This window comes from Varroa destructor, unplaced genomic scaffold (genome assembly GCF_002443255.2).
Source record: "Varroa destructor unplaced genomic scaffold, Vdes_3.0 BEIS01000003.1, whole genome shotgun sequence".
In the NCBI taxonomy this organism is placed as follows: Eukaryota; Metazoa; Arthropoda; class Arachnida; order Mesostigmata; family Varroidae; genus Varroa; species Varroa destructor.
The window spans coordinates 47,535,448-47,549,278 of record NW_019211456.1 but is presented as its reverse complement, the minus strand read 5'-3'; the positions used below and the strand labels follow the sequence as shown (position 1 = coordinate 47,549,278).

The 13,831-nt window shown below is 45.0% G+C and overlaps 1 protein-coding gene and 1 long non-coding RNA gene across 11 annotated transcripts in view; one reads left to right on the top strand and one right to left on the bottom strand.

Annotated features, from left to right (window-relative positions):
* The window catches only part of LOC111247548 (uncharacterized), a 59,840-nt gene that overhangs the window by 18,764 nt on the left and 27,245 nt on the right, over positions 1 to 13,831 (top strand). For 5 of the 10 annotated variants that reach the window (XR_002672155.2, XM_022798600.2, XM_086984868.1 and 2 more), the window contains exon 2: positions 2,155 to 2,332. Coding sequence is in view for 8 of the 10 variants with exons in the window: in XM_022798600.2 (XP_022654335.1) it covers positions 2,257 to 2,332 (76 nt within the window). In the remaining 2 variants the exon portion in view is untranslated. The other 5 variants (XM_086984866.1, XM_086984865.1, XM_022798599.2 and 2 more) reach the window with 5 other exon arrangements.
* LOC147757058 (uncharacterized) overlaps positions 1 to 13,831 on the bottom strand; it is a 46,715-nt gene that overhangs the window by 17,680 nt on the left and 15,204 nt on the right. The window lies entirely within an intron of this gene.

Genomic DNA, 13,831 nt, shown 5'->3' with positions numbered 1-13,831 from the left:
CGAACTTTAGAGCACAATCGGCTGTTCAATTACAAGAAAGAAAGCTACTTAAATTGACCGTGGTCGTAGTTGATAAGAAGAAATTGTTTTTTAAAGGCAAAGCTATCTTTCAATGACTAGGAAAACGGACGCCCGCTGTGCTTGAGAAAAGACGAAAGCTTCTACCGGGTATTTTAACTTAATTGACTACTATGGTTGTTCTTTCTTAATCACCCTCGATACGAATAGCGCGAACCTAAAAGACCTCCATCAAGACGGTTTATTGTACACTCTTGATTTTGCGAGAACAGTTAGATAATTATTTTCGCCCCAACTCGTGACGTACTCCTAAAAAGCGACACAGTGTCTGAGATCGGAAACGTCAGTTGGGCTTCCGTAATGTCCATCTGGACACTGAAGGGACATGGTATGAGCTCGGCGATTTGAAAGTTTTCGAGTCCGTAACATTGCTGCCCTCAATTGGTGGCAGGCAGAAGTTCACACACAATAGCATACGACGCGTATAGATAACATACGGTTGATTAGGAAAGAGAGTAATTTTAGTTCTCGTTTCTGTGAAATGTAGGTAGGCATCCCAGCCTCTAAGTGCTCGCTCGAAAAGCGAGCCAGATTTGAATAATGAGTTAAGGCAACAGTTTACCCGTCAGTTGCCCTTTGTCCTTGTTGTTAAAACAACGTGTCCACTAAATCATTATCAACTACCTAGTTAAAGACGTGTGACCAGTATGTGATCCCTGGCGGATGTCAAATCTGATAACCCGTTACCATCCACCTGCGTCCGTTCGGTATCGAGCGCAGAGATGAATCGTGATGAAGAGAACTATTGCATATCTTTGGGTGCCCAGTAGTCAAATAGGAACACGCGAAACCGTAACTAGACACGGTAGACGGTCTGCTACATCTTTGTTCTTTGTCTGTTCTGCCTATCGAGTCTAGTTACCCAATGGCTGGTAGTGATGCGCTCGCAGAGCGGTGCAGCTCGCTTGTACATTGTGAGACCAATCCAGCTCTGCAATCCAATGCAAGTTGCCTATCCTGTGACCTGATGTTGGTTTCTACGCCGATCTAGGATGGGTGATCACGACAGAACGTGTTACGTCTATTCCCAAAGGTTCCTCGCCCCTTCCGTTACTTGGTCAGACAAATAGGTAATATGCCTAGTTACGCTGACGTATGATTTGCCCTATCAGGTAATGTGGCATGGAATTTCAAAGGCCGTCCCGGCCCTAGCGCCCTTTAAGCTTCAGTGGCGCCTTCTAGCAGTGCGCTACGATCTGCACCGACTCACATAGCTCGCCTGAACACAGTGACGTGACCAGCAGAGCAGAGGCCGCACGTATGTGGCGCCTGATGTCTGTTACATTTTACGACTCGCTGGTAGAACCGTGTAATGGATTTATCTACACACATGAGGAGCCCAATTATACTTCATTCAATGTAATGTGTCATTGAAGGCGTGCGCGTGTAGAATATGTTTCACATTGAAAATCATCACTGTTTGTTTGCGTTGCGACAATCATTTCAATTAAACAGTCAGATATACGACTGAAAAGATTTCACTCGCAGGATTAACGTGGCATAGAAGTAGTCACTTGCGGTATCAAACTGTGTTTTTTCAACTACTTGGCGTACTTAGGCTCAGACGGACAACAGTTAGAGTGGCCTGCCACTGACATTATCAGTCGTATAATCCAGCTGCCGACTGTCCTTTAACCTGAATTCCAGAAAGCTTATAATAAACACTTGCAGCTACTGAAACTACAATACCAGGAAAAGACACTTTCCAAAAAATGTTCCCGCTTTCCTCGCACGCCCACATGTAATAGAACGCTTTATAGAGTGTGCACCTACCATAGTTAGTTATCATTCAATTTAGCTGCAGGCCGTAAGCCGGCCTCCATTCAGACTGCTGGAACAGTAAACAGGAAGGCACCTAAGTCCACACTCTAAAGGAAATCTCTGCCCTTTTAGGTATCCGAAGTGAATATTTGTCAGTCGCTTGCTCTAGCATTTGCCCGATGTCTATCGCAAAGATTACAGGTTTAATGTGTCAAACAGATACAAAGCAGTATCGGGAAACTTGGCCTGTACTCGTGTTTAAAGCGTTCGGTCATCATCAATCATCACATCATATGTCGTTCGATTGTGTTGTAGGAATACGGTTCAAGGGAGTGCGTGCGGATTTGTACACTATTTCGCTGACGACAGACTAGCCATCAGGCGGAAAGCGGCCCTCGGAACCGGATTGGGCTTTCGATGTCTCCATTTGACCTCGGGACATCATCTTCGCTGCCGGCACCCGCCGCGATCAACTTGAGACGTTCTCGAATGGGTGAGTAATCGATACGATTTCATGTCTTCGATGTTAACGGCATACCAGTTAGCGTACATTGCTCACAACCGGCGCAGTTAGTCAGTGCTAACTTAACATTGTTAGTTTTAAATATTCTCGTGCGCGCTCGTCGAGACAAGTATGATTTTGATAAGCGTCTTCTTTTTCTGTCTAGCTGAACGTTCGCCAGCGTCAAAACAAGAATCATGGGGCGCATAGCATACATATATAGCACATCAGCGGCGTTGTGTCCCCTGACGAAAACCTTGACAACAAGATACTGTGCAGCTCCGGTCAGTTCCGGAGGGTTAGTCGAGTGATTGATTGATTGTGCGCGACTACCCCATGACGCGAACGAGTCATGCGAGTTGGCGGCCGGTCACGGACACAAAACTTCGGCGGTGCCGGCGACGTCTGCGACAGGGTCCCATTATTGCAGCAAAACTTCTACTTGGATAAACGGCCGTCCCCTCGTTTGGGCTGTTGCACTTGTTGACTTAGCTACGACTCTTTCCATTGGCGTCTTTAGCTGCTGCTTCTTGGCGTTTTGGCCAGTGTCGTTGAATAGTGGAAGCTGGATTTATGCATCCGAACCCCCTTATACACGCTGGCGCAGCAGTTAGTAAGCCTTTTCTTGCAGGACCTACTTTCTACATCTTTGGTGCAGTTTTTGCTCGGCACCCCGTACGCAGCTAGTTATTGCCGCTGGTTAGTCCGGCAATTTTTGAGTTGCCGGGCGAGTGAAGGTGGTCTTATTGTTCCATTGCGTTGCTAACGTTCACCGTAGCATAGTATAATGATCGTTGCTTCTGCTGCTAGCTCTCACTGGCAAATATGGGAGGGTACTCCTTTTAAAAACGCAGCGCACAGGTCAAAGGTCGTTCGACGATGGCAAACGACCGCTATGCACGTAAGAGTGTTGGTGATGCCGATCGTGAAGCGGTCACGGTGAAGCTCTGGAAGAAAGCGTTAAGGTTAAAAAAGAGACATTCGAGGATGTATTGCTAGCGAATACACAGGGATAGCTAATAAAGGAAGCCTCTTCTACTAGAAAAGCGTTGCAGGCTTTTTGTAATGTTGTGGTAGACGACGCGCCAGCGCGTTCTGTGGCCTGCCAGCGTTGTTCGTTACTTGTGTATTTCGGTAGTATCACTCGGCTGAATGATCCTATGCTTGCGCAAAGCAAGAGGGCCCACTCCCTGTTTCGGTACTTTTCAAAATATAGTCTTCACCGCAACGAAAGCTATTGACGTGAAGCACGGCGGCTATACTGACAGATAAATGGCCAGGTGGAGTAGCGGAAATAGAAAGAAATAAGCATGATGAAAGCAATGAACTATGAAGACCGTAATCCTAGATTATGATACTAATAACCCGTCGATTTTACGATACCTATCTGTATCACACATTTGCCTGTCTATTCTGATTGCTAAAAATAGAATAATGCCAATATCGAAACCGTTAGTCTGCCGGTATCGATCGTCGTCTGTTTCGTCAGACATATATGATAACTGTACGTATCTCTAGTTAACAATATATAGTTAATCTAATCCCGATCGATGAACTGATACGCCATTCTAAGACAGGAAGTTTAAGGTACTTTTTAACTGTCTGACGATTTTTCACGAACGAACTTAGTTGCCCTATACCTTCCGAACTATTGATGCTCACCGCAGAGGTGGTCATTTCACGACTGACATATTGTCCCGGTATACATTTGTCTAATATATACCTCGCAGCAAACCTCGTGCGTATCTGATCACAATTATCCTGTCCTCCACAACTCCCTCTACCGCCACCTTGTCATCACAATGTTGGGTCTCATTTCGATTTTACGCTTGCTGCGGATGCCAACAACATAACAATGAAAAACGGAACTGTGTTGTTACATTTTTGTTGTCAATATCGCTGCGGTTACTGGTCTCAGTTAGTCGCCAATGCCACCATCGCCGGCGGCGTTTCGGCCTTCTCATCACCCACATTTCCCTCCTCCTCCTCCCCTTCCTCGTCGTCGTCGCCGTCGTCGTCGTCGTCCTGTGGCATACACAAAAGGAGACGGTAGAGAAGAGGATACGTGGGGAAAAAGATGTAGGAGGTGTAGGGGGTGTGGCGATGGCTGTCGGCTACGCATCGGATTGCTTCAGTCGCCAAAGCAGAAGCCTCGTTACGAGAGCTCAATCAATGTACGTATAGGTGTCGTATAATAGTGGAATAAAGCAGTTGCAGTTGTATTGTGGTGATGATACTATAGGCATAGATCGTGGCGATCGAGACGGTGGAGGAATGCGGATTTTGTCACCATCATCAGCATTATCAGTACCGGCATTGCCATTATCGTCAATTTCGTTGGGGTGGGGGTGGCGTTGTTATGGGCGCGCTCGATTGTCCGTCTTCTGTTATGTTACCGATTTTAGGTGTTGCTGTTGTTGTTGTTGGTATTGCCTCGACTGACTAGGCACTTCAGACGCTGGCATCGTGTGTGCAGGCTTGCGCAGATCTGTTCGTCCGTCTGTAGGCGTAAATGTTCGCGTATCGACATACGCTCAAATAGATGAGTGTCTGTTTAATGAAAGCAAGGGTGTTCGCGTTGGTGGCGTTGGCGTCGCTCATTGATTGCCACATTTAAATATGTTCAGGCCTTCAGGTAGGAGTCCGCTTAAGCAGACGCCTGTGACGGCTATCGCTGCGATTCAATCCGATCATCATCGATTTTGGCTGGGCCTGCCACAGGCGCGTGTACGCATCGCAGCGTCAGCACCAGTAGCACTAGCATTAGATCCATACATTTATACTTCTAGATCCATACACAACAGAGGAAAGGGAACGAGTGTCCAATGATTCCATATAGTTATAATGCATATAGAAATCGTTGTGGCGTCATAAGAGTTACTGAGACTGGAATAAGTTGGCCGCCTATTAATATTCAGGCGCATAATGAGAGAGTTTAATGCTAGATAGCAAAAAATTGTACATTTCTTACACCTTGTATGACTGTATTTCTTTAAAAAAAAAAAAAAAAAAAAAGAAGAAAAAAAGAAAATCACCGTGTGTTTATGTGAAACAGAATAGACATATAACTGTGAAAGGAGGGGTAGGAGGCATCCTGTGGAGTGACGCCAGCAGAGAGCATGTGCCGCGGGCGCTAGGCCTGAAGTAAGAGAGCGTCAAATGATTTAATACGCATAGTTAAAAAAAAAATGAGGCCATAATTCGAGTAAACTGGACGATGTCAACGTATGTGTGCATCATAGCCATCGAAATCGATCGACCGACCGACCGACAGGATCTTCTTAGGACACACTCGTATTGTTAGAAAATAGTAATCTAATCTGAACTGGCACTTGTTACTGATTTCTAATGGCTGCTTGAGCGCTGTTGACGAATTTGCGCCTATTTCATACTTCGGTGGATCTTTACTCGCATGATTTACCTCTGTTCGTACTGGCCTGGTGATCCGGACGCTTTTCAGGATAAAGCTGAACAGAGTCGAATACGTTGATTGATGAAAGGACGCCAAATGTTAGCCATGCTTTAATAAACAAGCGGGCTATCTATTGTTTATTAACACATAATATATTCGTTTTACTAACGCATTTATCTATTGACGGCTCTTCTGTTAGCTATAAATCTGCATGATAATGGCAAATGAGCCATTAAATTAGCCGATAGGCGGCAGGGTGAAAATAATAATGATGGTAATAATAATAATAAGATGAGGCCTTGGCCCGGATCTTATTTACGCCACAAATCGTCGTATTTGGGCAAGTGAGCGCCGTATACTGTTCAGCGATGTACGCTGCTGCTGCTGCTGCTGCTGCTGCTGCTACTTATTTGGCTTTCGATGCGGTCAAAGGCGCATTTCGACGTATACGATATAGTATGGCGTTATGGCGCTAACATTGTGCCTTCTCTGACGCACCAGTATCTCCAGCTGACGCTGCTGCCATCAACTTTGGCGGCCGGCAGGATGGTGCGCCGTAAAGATCGCACGAAAACGATATAATAGTCGAACTTTACTAGAAGTGGCCACGAACAAGTAGATATAAGGAAAAACTACAACTGTTTCTCATTATAGCTATTTCTCGCCGAGCTACTTCGACCACCACCACCACCATCATCATTACCACCACTACTACTACGAAAAGCCGCTGTTATAATGGGACTATATCTACTGATAATCACCGAGGTGATAATCGTTACGCTGGTTGCTCGTGTTACTAATTGTTCATGGCGCTGGAAGCTACGAATGTGACGACAATTGTCCATAACTCCATGCCAGCAAAGAAAAGACAGGCTCCTGTAACTAAGTGGTGGTAGAATTTTTTCGAGTCATTACTGGACGTTAGGAGCAAACATTGTCTTTCCGCTTTTCTTCTTAATAAGCCGGTATAATCAACAGTGGCCGAAAAAAACGAGTATTCCAATTGAGTGCTATAAATAAGAGGGTACAGCATCCACCCAACGCGCAGCAACGTTGGCGTCTATCCGTCTCTGCATTGCCATCCGCCAGACGCGAACCATTTCAACATTAATGTCTATATACGTCCCCAATGGGCGCATTGTATTCTACAGTGCTGAGCCAATGCCAAAACGAACAAAGAGCTAGCTAATGCGGGCCGTTTGGCACCCTCCCTTCGAAATTCTCTATTGGTTCTAGGATCGTATCGCATACAGTAGCTTGCGCATATGTGGTAAAACGATTTTCGTATATATTGCGAAGGGGTCCTGGCGTCCGATAGGAACATCGTGTAAGCATTGGCTTTTCACAAAAATCACACTGTACGTAAGCTGACCAGCAAGACCGACCGGTCTTACATCTATTGTAGTCCTTGTTTGTTGCAGACAATGTAAGTTTCTCTACAAGGGCACTTAGTTCTGAAAGGAAAGATGTGCTTGTCCTTGAATCTTTCCGATGTTATGGCCCCAGGAACTTATCAGCATTAGACAATATAACGTCGACTATTTATTGCGAATAAAGGTACTAAAAAAAAAAAAAAAAAAAAAAAAAAGGATCCAAAAAGAAGGAACGTAACTGAGACGAAAAATGATACTGGCAGATATACTCAACAGCTACCGCTTTAGATTATCTATCTTGAACATCTTCATTACGGTCCCGTATTCATCCTATCGCGTTACGGCTTGTGGTCGTTAGAACCCGGGCGGAACGATAGTACAGCTACGAGCGAGGATCGATTCTGCAGATGATTGTTTTTCTGGCTCGTGAAAACCTAAGGAAACGCCAATGGACCTGAATCGTCGGCGCACTAGGCAGTCGAACCCAGTCCAGAATACCTAGCTTCTAGCAACGGCGTACGATTCAATCTGCCGTAATATCCTCGCGGTGGAAGCGGTTCCGAAGTCGAATTCAAACGCACAACTTGGCACCTGAAGCGGCAGCTTGTGTAAATCGTAATCGAGCTTATCTAGCGAGACTGCGTAGCGCGTCGAAAACAGTGCCGGAAATCTATCGATTCGCGCTTTGGTCCGTTCGAATTTGCCGCCAACGCTAGGTGGCGGGCATGCCGTCGATCCTAACAAATGCTCGATGTTTCCCTTTGCGTAATAGACCATCACGGAACATCGTCGTTGTGGCTGAAGCACCGGTACGTCACTGGATATAATAATGATGATAATAATAATAATATAATAGATAGATGCGAGTCATGTTTCAGAGCTTACTGTCCAGCTGCCCCGCGATACATGGCGGCAGTATCTGTTGCCTATCGCATTAGTTTGATTCGGCTTGTTTGATACGATTGTGCATTTTATCCATTACTTTTTTTATCTCCTCGATTAGCTTTTTCGACGCGACAGCGGGAGCCGTCGATTCAGCCGATTCAGTCGAAAAAAAAGAGGGCTCAAAAGATAGCCGATAGCTGTAGATTTAATTCTATGTCAACTGAAATACTGTTGAAGGAATGCGAAGCACTTCTGCTCTTGCCGAAGGTTAGATCGAAAATCGAAATGACCCGAGGACGCCAAGCGAGACAATCAAGCTTAGCAGTTCGTTTTACCTTTACCGCAAAAGAGAAATATATCGCCTTCTGAGGCATGTGGCAGCCACCTGGAACTAAGTAGATCATATAAGGGCTTTCTTAAATAATCATCGCTATGTAAAGGCTTAGCTAGCCGATTCTCTCCCTGACTCGGTAAGAGCTTCCTGAGGTAGCATTGGTATATTTATCATAGCGTCAGTTTTTCCATTGAAAAGGCTTAGCATATCTCGCTTACTTGTTTACTCTAGCCAGTATATAGATTCAATGCAATCGTTCGAGGTATAGTTAGACTCCAGTGTAGACACTCTGTCGTTGCGTACATTCCGCTGCGGAAACGTCAACTCTGAAGAGTGGCACGCTGTTACTCTGGTAACAATTACTGCTTAACATATAGCGAGGCGAAAACTACATACAGGGTGCAGGTGTTTTTCCGTCAAACAGAAACAGATTTTTGCAGTTTCTGTCAGTTTTCTTTTACTATCAAAAAATCATATCGAATAATCGTGTAGAATTTAAATGCAAACGAAAAACCAACTCGAAACCTAGTGGAACCTTCCAGGGAAACCGCACGCTTAGGTTCTGTGCGAAATGTCTGACGTAACGCTAGCCTAATAGACTATAGGATGCCGGGTAGAAATTGTACAAATGGTTACTGTAGATTTTGTTTATCTCTTCTTGTTACAAACAAGCGCATTGGTGACGTGGCATCCTATCGACGGCTATCACCATTACGACACTGCTCTCTCCGGCCTGATTTGGTTTGCCGACGCCATACAAGGTGGATTACTTTCTTAGAGGCACGTATACGGAAACGAAAAAAGTGCTACCATCGATTGTTTCTCACGAAAGTTTTTCTCGTCTTTGTCATCCTCTTAGCCCTTCCCCGTTGTTTCATGTCTCCTGTTATAATTCGCGTTGTATTCTTCGTTGCCGTCCGATGGGGCGTTCTAACAAGGGCTGATTCCTTTTGAAGTTTGCCCAACGTAAAACGGTCCAACCTAGGTTTTTTGTCTCGTAGGCCGCCATTAGCACTTTCACATAAAGCTCTCCTCACCGTTATTATCACCCATTAGCCTTTCATCTTGCCGCTACGCCTCCTCAACCATTGTTGTGTTATTCCTAGCGGTGGCGGCAGTAGCAATCCTACACGACGATTGACAAAGGGAGATCGTTCTGCTGTAGTATTTGTGGTTGTGAACAAACGGCCGAATTTGTTCCGTAGGGAAGCAGGATGAGGGAATGGAGGAGGACGGCGGGGACACGTCATTTAGTAAGGCCTTCCAACTAAGTAAGTCTTGCAGCATTCGATGAACACAACTGCTTGATGGCTCCATGACAAAGCCAAACGAGTATTGGGCGTCATGCGCTACCGTTCGTCAATACCACGCGATTTTCGGCACTATAAAGGTGCGCAGCGTTCGGTGTTGCCTGATCGTTGAGAGGAGAGTCAGTTCGACAGTGATTCGAAGTAGGCCAGGTGAATACCTTGACGGCGAGCCAGCTTGGAGGAACAGGTATACGTAATGTCGTATGTAAACATTAATTTGTTGACATACCAGTAAGAGTCACCAGAAGATGCAAAAAGAATTCAAAAGGGTACCCGAAGTAACTAATCCTGACGGACAGCCAACGGGCTACCAGCAAGAGCTATGTCGTGGAGATTATCTCTATGTACGCATGCGTACAAGTCGGTTTGCAAACGACGCTTAGCCGCTTTGACCCATATCGATTCGCAGGGCGCGATATAAAGGGGATATCCACCACGAAACATATATGTAACTCTTCAGTACTGCAAACATGCTTTCCTAGCCTTAAAGCTGCAAAGATTTTCAATAGTTAACATCGAGACGACGCACTATGTGTTTGGATAGAATTTCCCTAAAGGCCATCATGACATATTCTTGAATTTTCGGAATATTTGGAAACAGTCACCTACCTACCTACCCATACGGTTCCCAGACGGAAAGCGTATAGCCTGTCCAAAGGTTAGATTAATCAAAAAAAGCGTTGGCGCTGTGCTCTTAATAGTTTACTTTGTGTCTGAATTCTACGTAACCCGCTTAAGAGCTAGCTGAGCAGGACGCTTGCTACTAGAATCAAAATATTGAAATTAAACCGTTGCATTATAAAATGCTATTGTTAAAATAAGAGCTGTATTTTAGACAAAAACTGATTAATTTTCTTCAACTGAGCGATGCACTCACACCATAACTAGGTCTACCTTTATTTTGTGTCATTTTCGACCTCACATGTATAGGTACGAAAAGGTACAACTAACAAGAGATGATGATGTCGTCGATCCTGCACCGGACATGTGTGCATTCCGTCAATTTACTACTGAGGTCACCTCACGGGGACAGGACGTACTTAATGGATGCACACAACGCATGTAGTTTCATGATTGCACATAAACTGCGCTCAAACGGTTTCCTATTGCGCACTTTGTCCCCGAACATGCCTGTTCCCGTGTGCAGGAAGCTGCGCGTTTCGTCACACTTTTTGTATTGTTTTGTTGGGCTATAAGTCCAACGGGTAGATCTCAGACATTCTGACATGTGTTGTTTGTGCTTCGATAGTTAAGAGGCGGTGTCATCAAAGACTTCGGCTACCCTCAGTAGAATATGAACGAACCACGTTCATCTAATAGCCAGGTCAGAGCTATAGAGCTAACGCTAATAATGTTCGTTCTAAAGGAGCAGCTTCCACGCCAAACAAAAAAAAAAGTCCAGATTTCATTTAGGTCGCTGGGATTGGGATGTACGAAGGGAACTAGGGTGAACCCATGGTAAAGTCGGATTTTTTATTCAGCTTACGATGTCAGCTAAACAGGCCTAGATATAGGATCGCATCTTCTACGAGCCATAAGCCGTTTCAAAAACAAATCTATGCTACAGTATCTGAAAAATCTCAGGCTATTTTAGGTTCGCAACTCTTGCGTAACTATATCGTTTATGTATAGCTGTCTAGATAAGCGACAATTGTTCAATGTTCATATTTAAAAGGCGCATATATAATAAAGACAGCCTTTTACATCGCACATAATGAGGAAATTGCATAATGTAGTATGAGTATTCTGACGCTCCGTAGATTTATGTAGCTATGCTGATGATACCTTTGTTGCCGTATCCTTTGTTTGTGTACACTCACTTTAACTCGCCCCCTCTATATCTAGCCTAAATCACTTCAATGTCATTGCCTACCTTTGCTTTGGGACGTCCTATTGGCGTTCTCACCCCCCGTCCCATCTCTAATCCGTCGAAATTCATTACTTCGCATTACATGTAATGCCCAAAGCGAACGGGTTTCCACCTTATCGGGTTGTAAAAGGCCTCGCCCCGAATAGCCGTCAGGGCGAATGGTCGATGCGCAGACCACCTTGGTCAATGACTTCTCCAAGCCACAAAGGCCTGGCTCCTTGTTGTGATGGGGCACCGAACAATACGAGCTTTCAATGTGTTGAATCGGTAGAGGGGGTTACTTTTATAGTCCGCCAAGCCAGAAGAGGAGAAAGCCCAGTGTAATAGATAGTCAACGCAAAATGTGTAAGAGCAATAATGTGTTCCTTTGTGCGAACTCTTTGCTGGCCTATGGATCTGTGTAATGCGTTCCTAATTGTTGTAATTGAGTCATCTTAGAGCAAACGTTGTGTGACAGCATGGGCAGCGAAGGTGGCATAGGACTTCTGGCCATGTCCCCCCCACCCCCCCGCCCTCCCGCCGTGACTTCGCAGGCACACGAGAAGCAGACTCAGTGCTAAAAATGTGGATCGAAGGAAAAAGCGGTCCACAAAGCACCGCTAAGAGAGCATCTCTATTTAATGTTTCTATGCGTATATTATAATATACACATATAGATACTTCTCCTCCCGTGAACGTGTATATATCTGTTCTTTGTTCGTCTCCTGGCGACTGGTGGAGTTGCTCAAATGATCTAACTCGAGAATATATGAGTGTATTATAGTATAGGCCACTCGATTGATCTTGCTCACTCGTCCAGTTGAATTGTTTCCTAGTTCGAACCTACTATGTATCCTAGTGTATGCTATACGTTATATGTGTGCTACGTCTAATATAGGTACGACTACTTCGTTTGTCACCGAACCCGACGGATGACCATATGGCGACAAAAAGGCCGGGCCTGAACAGAAAAGAGGAAATCACATTTTATCGGACCAACACGATCTTAGCATATGCTTCAGCCAACTATCAGTGTTATCACGCGAATACGAGGGAAGTAAAGTATCGTTGTTATACAAGAAACGCACATAGTAATAATAATATAATGCAAGAGTATTAGGCGACAGTGCATGCCAATCGCGTGAAGTCTCTAGTACAAGCGAGATAGAGCAATTCCACGAGGGTGTCTACCTGGTTACCCTCGTATGTGAGTGGAGGGCTATCCAACTATCCCCTAAAGTAGGTCTGAATGCAGTTGCAATTGCGCTAGCCCCAATGGCCAGATCACAGCAAACAAAGGAGGATACCATCTCAAATCTGTGGGGGGGAGAAGAAGATACAGAGCGACATAGTACACTCCCCCATGTTGTTGAAGTTGTGGTCTGTAGATAGTTGTTGTAGTTGTGCCAAGTAAATCGTGTACAGACAAATCAGTCGAATCAACGGAGCTTCGGAGGCCATCTTGAATCACTGCTGGGGGTCTGTCTTTATCGTGGTCGCATGCCTTCTCCCGGCGCTTGTTCAACTGTACTATATCTATCCATCTCGTTCAGCGGAGTCGCTAGGGGAGACGCATGAACTAGCAGCAGCGGCAGTGAAGGCAATGAAGTTACGAAATGGTCGGATGCTGAGAAGCGACACCAAATAGAATGATAACGCTCCTCTTTGCGATTCTTCAGCCGCGCTCGTAAGGTTCAGGATGAGTTCGCCAGAATTCTCGATAGCGAGAAAACGAATCCAATGAGTAAAGCACAACCTGGGGCCGTAAAACGAGACAACGTTTGCGAATTGATCTCATGCGATTAAGCTCTGTTCTGTTAGACATGTTTATACAGAACACAATAAACAACGTGCGAGAACAGCATCAGCTGAGAAGAACAAACTCCACTAGAACTGTCCAAGACAATGACATCTTTCGCAGATAGAAATTGAATTGAAATCTTTAATGGTTACCATGAGAGCTACTCACTGCAATAGTAGAAGTAGCGGTAGCTAATTTTCGGTTGATGAAAAAACGTGTCGCAGCGTTGACATCACAATTACGAAACAAACCTGGCTGGTCAAGGCTTTGATCTCTACTGATTAACCCGTAGAGCCTGAACGCGGCACTCGCAAAGTTTTCTGTTCCAGTGAATGAATATAGCCAAATTCTTATAGCCTAAAAAATAGCCGTATCTTAGGCATGGTCTATTGACTATATCGACATTTTCACAGAGAATGCATGAGCTATTTATATCTACTAGTAGTACTCAGGCGTTCTCTACGTGTGGTCGTCCTCTGCACGCCGATTTCCGCAGAGTTTGTCGACCACCGGCAAAGATCCAAGT